Genomic DNA, 15497 nt, shown 5'->3' on the forward strand with positions numbered 1-15497 from the left:
GCAGGCGCGAGTGCCAGTACTTGGGATACTTATAGTATTTTGATTGGCAGTTTCATCTTAAAATTTCAAATGATTATAATTTTTTATTCAGTTGGGGTAACAAGATGTCACCCATCATTTCGATTATTGTGAAATTCTATAATTTTAATCATTGTTTGTGTGATTCTTTATATTTTTTTATTTTTCAGTCAATTTTACTTAATTTTTCTTTTTTCTATAGTTATCTTTTGTGCCAAATATTCTTTTAGATATTGCTACCATAGTAGGGTAATTTTGGGCCTAGTCTCATGGATTTTGAAACAATCCAAATTCTATTGAGTTTCACGCTTGTTTTATTCGTGAGTGTAAATGAGTCAAGTTCGAGCTCGTTACCCTATATATAATAATTAAAAAGAAAAAAAAAATCTCACGAGCTGATAAGCTAAATATTTCTAGCTTGAGCTCGTTACCCTATACATATAATTAAAAAAAAAAAAAAGCTCACGAGCTGATAAATTTAACATTTCTAACTCAGCTCGAGAGGGCACAACTCGAGATCAAAACCCTCGAACTTCAAATCAAGCTAGCTCGACTCAGCCACCAAAATTAATTTATTTTACTTATATGATGACTCTTTTTATTTAAATAGTTATAGCAATGCCAAGAAACTTATTCGACAATAAATTATTCTTACTTTCAATTGCTTCGTTGTCCTCAATATCTTATGTTCCAATCTAATTTTAGTCCATGAATTTCTCAAGATGATAAAAGTCAACCTTTTTTTGTTAGTTAATTGTCTAAACTAACATAGGGACTGCACATACCATAGACAAAAGAGGAATATATGGTACTGAAATTGATACTAACTTATGGATCAAAATTCAAATTATCCCACCGACTTAATGGAGGTAAGCGGTGGAGCTGGAACGAGAATTTGGTGATAAACTGCTTTTGGCGCTCTGAGAAAAGTGGGCGCTTTACTGTTAGGATGGATGTGGTGAAGGAGCTCAGTTTGGAGAGGCAGACTCTATCGCTGCACGGATCTGCATCAGGCAGCAGGTGGAGTGGGAGTTTCTCTGGAGGTTCGTTTGGAAGACTTGTAAAGAGCCTCTGCCAACCATCTTAAACATGAGATAAAGGGGAGTACAGGTAGCTGAGGGTTGTCCATTGTGTGACGCTGAGCAGGAAGACATGCAACATTGTCTCCTGAAGTGCACGTATGCGACACAGGTTTGGGCATTGCCTCATTTACATTGGACAGAGATTCAAAAGGATTTGCAATGGTGGACTGAGCGAGAAGATGTTAAAAGTAGAATGGGATGATAAGCAATATCGGCCACTCCTACTCATATGTTGGGTTTCTGTTCCTGTGCCTGTGTGCGTGTCGAGTGGATGTCTTAGAACCACTCAGCTAGCTAGGCCACAAGACAAGAGGTGAGTAACATTGCAGTTCGATCAACATGCACACAGCAGAGCAGCTGAGCTAGAAGGATTCCGAGGAGAGGGCAACTCTGAGGTAAGAGTCTGTGAGGCAGGGGTCACTAAAAATCAATTTTGATGGCCCAATATTCAGAAAAGTACGTGCAGCCTTTACAGCTCGAGACTCAAAGGGAGTGGCGGGGGATGAGGCAAGCGACAGATTGTGCATGTCTCAGACCCTGAGCTTGCAGAGTTGCTTGCTTGTCGAGCATGGTCACGATTCAAAGGTTGAGGCGGAGGATTATAGCAAAAATATCATCCTACGGAATTGTCGGTGCTGGTTTCTTACTCCAAATAAAAACAAGAAAAAGATAGAATGATGATATACGAGGATTTCTGCAACAAGTTCAATTTGAGGCGGGCTTCCCAAAACCCCAGACCCAATCCACCAAAATACTCTTTGGACCCATGACTCATCTCGCCCAAACCCAGGACCCGATGCCTTCTACCCAGTACACCTAATTCAAAATTCTCACAACAATAAAAAATATGTATTTCAAAATATTAAATAATAATACCATAATTTTATAAATATAAGACAATGATATTATTGACTCATTAATTCTTATATTAAGTTTATATGTGTAAATTTTAGATTTTAAAAAATTACAACTTGCAAAATGCGTGACTTATAAATTAAAACTTTACCGTAATATACATAAAAATAAATATAACAGATGGCATGCATCTATACATATTTCTCAAAACTAAACCGTGAAAAATCTGACGGGAATCTGTCACATATAATAACTTGCTGTATTCTGTATATATGTGTGCCTATAAATTTACAAAGCAACCAAATTGCCCAGCCTCCTATCGAATTTCACTACAGTTTCAGAAAGAGAAATCAAGTTGAAGTTGAAGCACTAAATTTCCGGTATGAAGAAGCCAAAAAAAGGAAATGAGAGACCATCAACTTATAGCATTAGTCCTCTACCAGTATCAATCTATCTCAACTCAATAACTAGGGGGTGAATTCTAACAACTCAACTCCAAATGCACTAAATGCACCACTGTCTCGTTCTGTGCGATTCATGACAGGACGACAAGGGTACTTTCGAGATTGGAAAACTAAAGAAGCCATATATCTCTGCCTACAAGTTTTGTTAGCATCTAAATCCATATACCCTCTCACTCTTCTGTACAAGTTAACAATCCATTCTAATGCATTCTACTGGCACAGAGGCGGAAACTCATCTTCGTTCTTAAGGTGGATTGACTGCCCTGCAACCCTGAAAGCCCAAACCATGTCGATCTTTAGACATTGTCATCTAATAAGAAGCCTAGAGACTGGCAAACACATGTGGGCCTAAAGACAACGATGTTTGAGAGAATTTCTTTTACCTTTCCAGGCACCGAGGGTCGAGGCCCTAACATGATTCGAGCCTGAAATCACCTCTTCCGCAAGATTACCGATGGATCCAAATTCAATTCTACAAGATCCACTTAAATACCCATTGGTGTGATTCCTACCTCCAACCAAACGAGGAGATTGGCACTTGATATCTGATCTCCTTTGTCCTTGAGATCTGCTTCGTACAGGGCAAATTTCATGACTACCATTTTCAGAAGAATTTGACTGGCTGGAAGCAGGATATAAGCCATTAATTTGGCTATATCTGTGATGACGATTGTGATTGCCTGGTGCCTTATTTCTCCCCTTCATTTGTGAAGGCCGATCCATGTAAAGAACATTCTGCAAGGACGCAAAAAGTAAGATCTTGGATGCATTATGGTAGCATAATGAATGAAACACAAGCCTGAGAGAGCAACACAGTGAGGAAAACAATACCACATGCGGAAAGTAAGTGCCAGTTCCTCGTGCTTTCTGGTTCGCTTCAAATTGAAAGGCAGTACCAAGCAAGCCAGAGTCAAAACCAGGGTGCATCTTATGTTCTGTTGATATTGTGTGTGAATTCATCTGACAGAATTTATTCTCCCTGAGTGGCATCGATTGACGAACAATATCCCAAGGCTTCTTGGTGTGGATAGCAGAAGTTGATGATGCAGGATTGCACACTACATGTTCGGATATAGTAAACGCATGGCATAATTGACCACGAAGCAAACTCCTTATATGATTGTCATAATCTCCAGTCAGGTCAGCCAAAGGATTGAAAGCTTCTGATTCCCCTCCTGCACTCATTGAATCTGTTTCTCTAAAATCAAGAGACAGATCTTCGAGTCCTTTGTTCTCCAACCAAGATTTGAGGCCAAACTTCTCCGAAGCACATGCTAAACCAATTTGATGAGCCTTTAAGATTTCATTTTCAGTAGATGATTTTGAAGAAAAGTCATGTTGCTTATGGCAATGGTTCTCAGAAAGAGATGCACTGTAATTGCTGCTTGATATATAATCCATCGTGCCATTCCTCCAACCTGAATTAGGTGTTGCAAGGCTATCTTTGTCTCCAGTGATAGAATGGCCTGAGATGAAAATGCCATCTGAAGAATAGCAAGCCTCAGATGCCGTCTCTGATGAAACTTCTATTATTGAGTATCCGTCCATATCATTCTTAAACTCTAGAATAGGTCTCTGTCCCAAATCAACACTATAGTTATCAAAATCACTGACAGATGACTGTAGAAGCAAGTCATCGTCAGAAAACAACTCAACCGGGGATGATAAAGATGAAGTCAAAGACTCTTCATCATCAAATTCCAGGGCCAAACGCCGAATGCTACTTCTATGTTGATTTTCATGCCTTGCACGGGTATTTGCGAAAAATTTGTGGATCTCATCAGCTACTTTATCCCTTGGTCGTAAAAGAATTTGACCAAGCTTGCGAGCACCATACTTGAACGCGCTCCTTATACGATAGAAATTGCCTAGAAGAGAGCAACATAAGGACTATCAACTTGAATCTTAGAAATTATTACACCAATTACTATTAGGAACACCATATATTCCACCAAAAGCATGCAGAAACAATTCCACAAACAATAGTAATTCCCCAAGAAGACTTAGCAGAGATGACTAACTGAAACGTCAAGCAAAAATATATGTAAAGCATTCAACTCAGAGCCAGGGAAGACTGGCAGCATGGTCGATCTAGCATTATGCAATAACAACATTGCATTGCACGTAGCTGAATCAATAAAATCTCCTGCATCTGTTGATAAGAGTAAAAGCAAAGGTAGGATTTTGAGAAGAACCTCTTTGAACGTTTCCACTATCTAAGAGGGCCTTTAATTATTTAAATCCTAATTCACAATGTAACTGCAAATAAGTGTTTGGTCAACTTTATTTTTCCCATCATGCAACTTGAAAGAGCATGAAATGCAGGCGCCATGACTTGAGAAGAAGCCTGTTAAAAGCCAATTTTGTTCAACATCACCCCAAAAGTCGTGGATTGAACTTTTACATTTGTCAATAATCTAATTCAACTTAATTATGCAGCTGAAAACAGTGCAGAATGTCATTTGAACAGAGAAAATCAGTAATTTGCATACCTCTGTGAACACTGCGCCCAAGATTATTATTTTCCTTCAGCGGGTCAACTATATTAAGGTGTTTTGTTTGAAATGCCTTTGGTTGAGCTTCAAGCCCCCTAGAAGAGACTGAAAACATTTCCATGCAGTCCTCCAGAAACGCTTCACTCAGCAACAGATCTTTCCGCTCACTTTCAGGCATCTTCACTGCATGGACATAACAAAAAGAAAAAGGAAAAGATTACCATTAAGTGGTGACAAGGATAATGCAAGCTACTAAGAGAGCCCAAGAGTGTGTATACTGTCAGAGGAGGAGAGTTGAAATGATGTTTAGGTCAAACCATAATTATATCATTTAAGGACATTGCTTACCTACAATATCAGGTAGAGATAATTTACAAATTGGACCTTTCACACTGATACAATAGTTCTCCCAATCAAATTGACTGTAGTAATCCAAAAACCTATGAAGTACCTACATATAAAAATATATATATATATATATCAAACTGACGAAGGCATCTATTTGCATATAATTTGGAATGTCAATATGGATTAGTCAGAGGTGATTACCGCTAAAGGGCCACTTAACGATGAATGGAATAGATTGAATATGTAGAGGATAAGTGTTTCCAGAGCATATGTGGATATTAAACCATGGTGTGCTCCAAGGATACGACTCTCATAATAGCACCAAGTTTTGACCAGGATAATGCTACGTTTAAAGAGATGATTTCTCCCAACAAGGCGATCTACCTGAATTGGTAAACGTGTCCACAGAAAACAAGTGTTAAGCAACCACAAGTACAACATGCAATTTCAGAATTTATATTTTAAAACAATGGACTGAAAACCTAGGAGTGCACAATCCATGATAGTCATCAACATGATCAATTTCAGCAGAAACTAACAGAAAAATTTACTGTAGAGTGGAGGAACACAATCAATCTTATGCAAAGAACTTTTTACCACAATTTACTGTTCATGTTATTAAACAGACAATGTGCACAAACAACAAGGAAATCTGAAATTAGATTCCAGTTTGCCAACATCCCCAATCCAATCAACCACAGGAACAACTACTAAAGGGATCCAGCATTCTCCGGTCACTATAGTGTCAGGGAATGCACCAATCATCCATGTTCAGGAAAGTGAGAAGAGAGAGCGAGATCTATTTTAATTAAACTTTCAGACAACAGACCCATGGAAGATCACTTCAGGTTGTATCAGCTATTTTGTTGGAAGAAATATATGTCAAGGATATGTGTTTAGTGTGTCACATGGTGCAAAGTCTACACAATTCAAAAGTAACAAAAAACCTCGATTTCTAGCTTCACAAGAATGAAATCTTTGTTCCTACCTGCTCAAGGAAACAAAGTGTCGAAAGTCCACCTAACTGATTGAAGGATATGTCAATCACAATGTTCCTCACAAGGCATTTTACAAGTTTAACCTGCCGTCAGAAGCAAGACAGCCTCAGCTCATAACATCATAGAACAGCGATGCATATCAAGAGAGAACTACACAATTCATTCAACAAAAGATTAATTAGACCACCACAATGACCTTTAAACAAGCCAAAAAGTACTGCAAATGAGCCACTCTCCTTGAAATGGAATCACAATGGACTGCATTGAAAACCATAAAGGCAAAGCAACAATAAAGGAAATAAGGAGAGATGGAACAGAAGTTTTGGTTGGGATGTGGAAGTTTCAAGTCCAAGATGACAAAAGCAGATGGTTAAAATTGACACTATTAAATAGTATAACGACAAGAAAATTAATGCATATCCAGGGTTTACTTAGCATAATCCAGCAGAAGAGGTACTTTCAATAACGATAGATAAAGGGTAAAAAATCAAGTATAGTGTTCACACAGTTAAAAAAATCATCTAGAACATATTAGAGCTGCTACAAAGATCTGAACAGGGAGTACCTCGGCATCAATAAATTGTGTATCCTTAACTTCAAACTCAGCATTTTCATTTTTCTCTTCACCCTGTAATAGAGCAAGAACATCATGGGCCAGACATTCATCGGCTTTGGGACCTTTAAGGATGGTTAAATCAATGTCACCATCAGGTAGGTATGTCTTGAGTGGCACTGACCCATAGGAGACAACCTGATATGAATATGAAGGAGTCAACATTAAACAATTGAACACTTCAACGAATAACAAATTAACAGTACATACACAAGCACAAATGTACACTTTAATAGCGAGTTTTACTGCAATAGATCTAAAACTTCTACATCCAGTTTGTCTCACCAGCATCCTGGGCTCAGAAGAACTAAAAAACACCGTTTCTGGAAATATAACTCGATTAATATGTGTGAACATCTTATTGTTTAGCAGGAAGAAAACCTCAGGTTTTTATCAAGGATCGCCTCAGCTCCATGAGGAACCCAAAAAGTATAAACCAACCTTAAATTCATCTATTGCTTATGGTGTTTCTCCTAATATGCAATATGCATCAGTTAAGCAAACTTCATAATCAACATCCAAGAGGAACAGACAATTTATTACAAGAAGTTGAAAAGAAAATCAACAAGGCCACAACAATGCTGATATGTAAATATTTCTTTTGTTATTAAAGGCAGCTAAACTACTGTGTTCTCCTGGCGTGAAACAGTTCGTCCTCAGTACACTCACATCTAAAGGGACCACCCTGCACCTATACTTCATGGTTGACTCTTAAAGTCACTCCACGAATGGGGCTAGCAGACACAGATACACCCATGTAGCATCCCCAAGTCTTGCAATTTCATGTTGCTACATCCTGTTCGTAATAATTTGCGTCGCACACGAACAAATTTGCGTCCCACTTTTCAATTTTCGTCGCAATACACCTTTTTTACCAAATGGAGAAGCAAGATTAGAGAACTTATTGACACTAGAATCTAGCATATAACTCAACCCCAATACCATGGAATCTAAGAAATTGTAAAAGTTTTCACTTTTTCTGTGAGACAATTATCTGATGAATCATCAAAGTCAATCACATTTTTCCTCGGCACAATAAGCAACAACGAGATGATACCTCGATTGATCAACTATCTATAACCAGATAAAGAACCTCGGAAACTGTTTAGAACAGTATACAAATGTAGCATCACGCATCACAACAAAAATCAAAAATAATTTATTCGCAGAAAATCTACCACAACTTTGGCACACCACATGAAAGAAGTAATTTAAACAAATGAGCCTACAGAGCAAAACACCTATAAAATAAACTTGAACAACTTTCCACTGGCATGCAATTTTTATTTTAAAAAAAATTACAAGAAACTAAAAATTTGAAACTAATAAACTTAGAAAAAAATATATATCACCTCACAGTTCAGATGACTTTTGACAAGCAGCTGAACGTAATCAATGACGTCTCTTCTCTTCTCCTCCGAGTCGAGTCTGGGGTGTACACAATTCAGTACCTGCTCCGCCGCTTCCTCGGCGGCGCATAAACACTCCTCGCTAATCGACGCCGGATCAGGGTGAGGAGAACACTTCAACCCGGAACCGAAAGCGAAAGGCGCCTCCTCCGACGAAAAGCTGCCTTTTGAAATCACCATCCCAAGCTCACCCATCTTTTTTGTCATTTACAACCACAAAAAGGGCAAAAAAAAAAAAAAAAGAAACGACACAATCAAACACCAAAGAAAGAAGAATTCTCCATGGCTCCTACCCTCACTCTTCTTCGTTCGTCTCAGCTATGGCGTTTCCGAGACATGGGTTCTCACTGTCTTGTCGTCACATGAAAAGGCAGAGAATTTCAGAACGAGAGGGGTTTAGAAATTGGGGTTTGCGTATATATATACGAGGAAAGGATTAAGGAAGGTTTTTCAGCCAAAAAAAAAGCAAAAGGGGTAGAACGAAAAATCCGGAGATGAAGACGAAAACTGTAATAATTTGTGTGTACTCATCATCCTCCAAACCTCCCCCTCCCTTTTTCAGTTATTTGCAGAGAGATGACTCAAACAAAACAAACCCGCCTTCATCTTCTTCCTCTTCTCTCTACCCTCTATTTCTCTCTCTATCATACATATATACGTATAGGTCTTGATTTTTCTTTTTTCTTTTTCTTTTTCCTTTTCTGCTCGCGAAAAATATCAACACATGGCGCGGCAGAAACCCGGGACGCGACGAAAGGAGAGGGAAGAGAAACAGACGCGCCTATTAAAATATATTTTTATTTATATATCATACCAACGATACGCCGTCGTCCTACTGGATTTATGGTCTTTACTGCGTCGTTTTTGATGGATTTGCTGGGTCTTACATCTCTGGATTTTTGTAATTAATACAGATGTGGAAAAGACAATAATAATATGAATCCCAATTTATTTTTTTCTATTTGATTTTATAGCACATGAAAATGTTGCATTTCATACCAACCTCAAATATATCATCCAAAAAGGAAAAAGAAAAAAAAACATCAAACAAAAAAGTTATAAATGTAGAAAATATAATCCCTCGAATCGAGTCTGCACACGTGTTACTTGTTCAAGTATGATAATGATCGCAATTTATTATTTATTTTTTTAAAAAGACAATCGTTAAAGTACAATGATGATAATTTAATAATTAAAATTCAACGGATAAAGGTGTTTAATCCACCCTGTTTTTGACATAATAATTAATGTTTGTCGAATGCATGTAGATTTTGTTAAAAGTTACGCAGTTTGATCTGCAACACGTGTACAATATATATTACATGGGATAACCGTAATTGTCATATACACGTAGGTTGCCGTATATAGATAAAAATTTCTATAACGAAAAAATTTTATTAGGCAACAAACTTAATCTGTGATGATACAAAATTTCATAACACTATTTAACACATGTCGACTATATTTAAAATCATCATTAATTGAGCAGTTAAAAGAAATACAAGTATGAATATACAAACATTTAAATCAATATTTAATTTATATATTTTTACTCATCACGATACGATGAGAAATTATATTTTCAGGATAAGAAAACGATACATACCATCATAGTTCAATTTTGTTAGATGTTGCCCTCGTTTGGCCCTGACGCAACTTTTTTGTGTTGTTTGACTTTTTTGTTTTTCAATAATCAATTTGAAATTAAATTTCATCCAAATCACATTTTGGTAAAAATTATAATTTCTAACTTTTAATCCCATCTTAATTATTTTTCATTTAATTATCCATGATGATGATATTTTGTTTGAGTATATGATATCATTATGTGCACATATTATAGGTAGAGATACAGTATGCCACGATATGTAGTAATTAAGAGAGGATAGAAAAGTCAAGAAATGGGAGTGATGAGGCACTACATATGTTCCTAAGGAGGGAGATGTTTGTTAATGAGATTTTGCTGAAATTAGGATGTAAGAAAATGAGAGTGGAAGTTGTTTGTTGGGGGTTGTCTGTCCCACTTTATTTTGTAAACTAATTATTGCTAGGAATGAAGATCAGCGATTGGTCCATTGGGAGAATGCTTCATCTATATGCTATTCTTACGATTTGGCCAAGACCCTTTGTATATTGTATTTAACTCCTAAATGTTTTTTATTCAATAAATGCATTTGAGGTTTTTCTTTTTTTTCAAATATTTATATATTATTTATATTATTAATTTATAGTACATGTGGGACGGTGTATTCCAATCCCTCAAATGCACCCACATAAAAAAGAAGTCGTCTCTATACTATTTTTATTATTAATTTATAATCCATGTGGGATGGTCTGTTTTCATAGGCCTTACAAATTTACCTTAGAAAGGAGCATCATTAGATAGAGGAGGTTTGTGAGAGTTATAAGTATCGCAAGCTCTATTTTAACATGTATTAGAGGCTACCAATAGTATAAGATTCACTTCTACGACTCGTCTAATCCAATAATTTAGAACCACAACCATGAATGAAAGGACATGTGGCTCAGTTGTCCCAACCCATACTAGGGCACATGATTGGTCCAAAGGTATCGATACTCAAGCTCATAAACACTACATGTATATTGTTAAACAATACAATCATTTACAATAGTTTGCATTTATATACCATCTACATCAAATTTCTGTATTTTATTGGGGAAAATCCCGACACTTCTAATCACGTTGACCGATCGAGACCAAGCAACAAAAAAAAATCATGACCCAAAACACAATTATATTAACGTTGTATTTGAGAAACTAAGGGTTTCAATTTCCTAATAACAAATTAATTATATATATTTTTAATAATTTCATATTATAAATAATTTTCAATTTTTATATAAATCATGTAAGAATAATTTTCAATTTTTATATTTTTAAACCATCCAAAAAATTCCATTCAAATGTAAACAACCAAAATATGAAATTACATGGATTGAGATAAAAGCGAAATACAATTGCAACAGTCTACTACATCTGATGTAGGTAGGTGCAAACTGCAAAATACCCCAAATATATGGGCTTAATTATTCCCCCTAGATAGGGATGTTCTATTCTGAAAGCTAAGACCTGAGCTTGAAAATGAAGGTGGTGTTGGGCAGCCCTCTCCCATGTCGCTAGCTAGGGCTATAATCATTTATTACCCATGATATTTGTCAACATTGACCCATAAAAGGATAAAAGTAATACAAAACAAGAAACACCAAAATAATCATATAATTTCTGCAAGAGTTAAAAGCTATTACTTAAATTTTGTATGAAATTCCTATATATGTATATATAGATAAATGTAGTTTATCCCCTATATTAGCGGAAATAAGTAATTTATTCTTAGTGTAAAAAATAAAACAATAATTTATCTCCCTATATTATCATAAATAAAGTAATTTACCCCTAACGTGTTTCATGAATTACATGTGCATTTTTTTTTATTTTAAAATTTAAAATAATGTCTATGTTTTTATTCAATAACCGTTGGATCTTGCTCAATATACGATCCAAATTTAACTAATAAATCAAAAGTGTAGATATTATATGTTCAAATTAACGATTTAAATTTGAATTCATAAATTAAAATTACATATTACATATAATTAAATTTGAGTATATTATATTTATATTTTTATAATGAAAACTATTTATATATTTTTATATATACACAATATATATATAGAGAGAGAGAGAGAGAGAGAGAGCGACAAGGAGGGCAAATCTGGGGTGGCGGCAGCCCGACGACAGTATGGCGAAGACGAAAGGGAAAAGATATATATGCTACTTTTATATAACTAAATGTATAATATTTAATATACTAATATTATTTTTATAAAATATATATATATATATATTAATATATTTAATTTAATATATATAATAATATTTTTATTGATAAAAGTTATGCCTAAATGCATATGGGGCCGTGTAATACATGGCTGGATTTAGGGGTAATTTGTTCTATTTTTTATAACACATGAGGATAAATCGCTCATTTTTCTTAACATGGGGAGTAAGTTGCATTTTTCACACACATATATATATGCATATGTATTACTTTTGTTAATCCACAATTTGATACTTGATTATTAACCAAGATATTTATCACTTTAACTATAGCATTACAGGCAATCCTCAACCTATTAAACATAATTTATCCATTACTTCAACTGCAATTAGGATATGTAGAGATAAAAAGTTATTTTATGAAATTTGATTTTCGGTTCAATTAACTTATCCAATCACTTTAGGACTCTTCCTAGTAAGGAATTAATAATCAATAATTCACACTTAATGAAATGCACACTAGACGTTATATGGTTACCCATGGTGGGGAAAAGTCAATTTTGGTTCTCGATTATAAAGACTCCAGACTTCTATAACTACTCAACATAACAAGTTGAAGGTTACCATTTGCAATAGGTTTGACGAAAATAAATATAAATATTTATATACAATAAAAACTGAGTGTTCAAAGATCAAAATAAAATTTAAATCACTATTTTCCAGCTTATTTTCAACAATTAATAAACACTTACAACCATTGACACGCCCCAATGTCAAAGAACAAACAAAGAAATAATACATGACAAAACAAATACTCATCCACAGGTATGTTATATTAATGATGCCAAGTACCGGAAAAACTCAAGAAACCCCACTCGCCATGAACAAGCAAACAATTATGATGCATAATGGCATGAAAAAGATAAATGTAAGAAAACTAAATAACCAGGTTGGCCCTTGACATACATGAGATCATTCTACTCCAAAAATCATCTCCATGATTTTTCAATGTTAATGCAGCTAATGGCTTCACGACCCACTGTTCCTCAAAGGACAGCCAGAAAGGCATTTTTAATGAATTCAAGAACCCCATTGCACATTAAATATCAATATCATAGTTCTAAGTCCGGAAAACTAAATTTAACAATGGTCAAAACCAGGTTATACGTCAAAACCGCAATTGAAAAAAAAATAGCATAACATAACCAATGAGGTAGCAAAAAGGTCGGCAGAAGGAATTAAGCACGGGCAGCAACAGGTGGTCCACCAACACGTGGAGCTTGCTGTGGCCTAGGCAGATCATCCTGCAATTGTGGAAAGGACGTAACAGCATATTAGACAACCAATAAGGTTTGGTAAAGGAGAAAAGAATGTATTACTGCAATAAAATGCGAAGAATTTAAGACCAACTCATGCAAAGTCTTGTTCAGTTATGAACAAGTAAAATTCGGAAACCTCCCTTAGGCAGTAGTAATAGAAGTGTATAAAACTAGAAACCTCATAATGTTTTCCAGTTGCAGAGACAAATCTAGTTTTATTTTCAATGGCTCTGCTACAAAGCTGCCATTTCCAGAGCCAACTTCCTTAAAAGCATTGGAAGAGATGCTTATATGCAGAACATTCCAGAAATGTCATTAAACCCATGCACAAGGGTTATGGTGTGTCTGTGTGGCTTTTATTTATTTATTTCATTTGTGTATGCGTGCGAGAGATAGAGAGAGAGAGTAAGGGGGAGGGGGGAGAGAGTAAATCATATTTCCTCCAGAGGGTGAGCAAATATGTACAACACAATTACACATGTCGCAGTAATAGCACATCAAACTAGAAAAAGCAAAATGCTAATCCAGAAAAAGAATAAGGTAACTGACCCTTGGGCGTCTGAAGCGCTGTGGAGGCTCACGAATCCTCCTGTCAGTACGGGACCGAACCCTCACAACCTTGGAGTGAATAGCACATGAGACACAGTACTGCATCTTCACATACAGCTTAGGAAGGGTGTACGCTATATTGAACAAAAGTATGCAGATAATTTATCAATTTCTTCTGAACTATTCTGTACACATGTAAGACAAAGTCAGACTAATTTGGGAAAAAGAAAAGCTTACTGTCGAAAGCACAAGCTTCCTGCACATCCCTAACAGCAGCTTGCTCAACTATGTTTCTCACAAGAAACCTCTTGATTGCCTTGTCCTATCAAACAAAGTTGTAGTTTAGCAACAATCAACTGCTTTATCAAATTAAGCCAAACACTTTTCATGTACGAGATAATCTTCAAGCTCTTTAACATTCAACATAGCACAAAAAATACTACAACATTCTTTAGCCGGTAGCAGTATATCTTCATAATTGCAACTACACATGCAAATGATCTACTTCTGAACCATACACACATGGAAGCAGAACCAGGGTGTCCAAAGCGAAGCCACTGATGTAATGTTTGACAAAGGCCTGCTTGTGTAGTTTATCAAGAGATAACAACCACCAAAAGGCCAGCTCTTTGATTGATTCAAGACATCAACACTGTAAAAGATGATCAGAAAGTAAAACCTAAACTCATCCTTCAACAGAGACCAAGATTCTAACTCCAGAACAAGCTGATAATATTAAGTCTCAAAATCATCAGATACATCTGACCAATACGTGTTTGCTAGACAAAATTCAAGGGAGGAACACTAGCACAACAAGCATTTACACTCCACAAATTAACTTTCAGTGGAGGATCGAATACCAAAACATGCAATTTCTATTACCCAGCAAAAAACGAAATTCGAAAACCAAAGCACGATCCACGCCACGTCCAATCGATTTGTTCATACAGGTTTAACTCAAGCCCGACCACTACCAACATGACACTGAAAATAAATACACTAACAAAAAAACGGAGAAAGAAGAAAAACCTTGGGGCAGCATTTCCCACAGTTGGAGCAGCGGATGAAATTCACGTGACCACGGCCATGCTTGTTGCGCCCTCCGTTCCTTCTCTTGAACGTCTACCAAATTTTCCAACAAATTAAATAATGATTACGCACTAGACGAACAATAGGAAAACGAGGAAAAATTCGAACAAAGATTGAATAATTCCAAGCAGAACTATGGAGAATAACTGTTCTTCTACCATTGTCGATCAACTGCTTCTGATCTCTGGCAGTAGAGCCGCTCGCCCACAGCTCGAACACGCTCTAGGGTCTAGTGTTCCAGAGGAATGAAAGAGAAGACCACAGTTAGGGAGAATTTATACTAGGGCCTTTTTTCTGAAACCCTAAATCCACTGGGTTCAAATTGATGCCAAGCCCATGAACCGCCCAAACTCGAATTGGACCCAACACTCGGTTTTGCCAACCGGGTTTTGTTTAGATTAAGAATGAGCAATGGGAAACGGGGCGGATAGATCGGGCCATGTTTTAAGTTCAAACAGT

At 36.2% G+C, this 15497-nt stretch overlaps 2 protein-coding genes across 2 annotated transcripts; both read right to left on the bottom strand.

Annotated features, from left to right (window-relative positions):
• LOC105170843 lies at positions 2620-9049 on the bottom strand. Its single transcript, XM_011091766.2, has 9 exons — positions 8226-9049; positions 6826-7011; positions 6251-6343; positions 5464-5646; positions 5263-5365; positions 4912-5097; positions 3251-4287; positions 2803-3154; positions 2620-2690 (listed from the first exon to the last, which is right to left on the bottom strand). Exons 1-9 carry the CDS (start codon positions 8487-8489, stop codon positions 2620-2622), a joined length of 2475 nt encoding a protein of 824 aa, XP_011090068.1. The 5' UTR covers positions 8490-9049.
• LOC105170458 (40S ribosomal protein S26-2-like) lies at positions 13007-15351 on the bottom strand. The gene is made up of 5 exons (XM_011091221.2): positions 15197-15351; positions 14979-15071; positions 14187-14271; positions 13950-14083; positions 13007-13385 (listed from the first exon to the last, which is right to left on the bottom strand). The coding sequence occupies exons 1-5, from the start codon at positions 15197-15199 to the stop codon at positions 13320-13322; spliced, it is 381 nt and encodes a 126-aa protein (XP_011089523.1). The 5' UTR covers positions 15200-15351; the 3' UTR covers positions 13007-13319.

This window comes from Sesamum indicum, linkage group LG9 (genome assembly GCF_000512975.1).
Source record: "Sesamum indicum cultivar Zhongzhi No. 13 linkage group LG9, S_indicum_v1.0, whole genome shotgun sequence".
Classification (NCBI taxonomy): Eukaryota; Viridiplantae; Streptophyta; class Magnoliopsida; order Lamiales; family Pedaliaceae; genus Sesamum; species Sesamum indicum.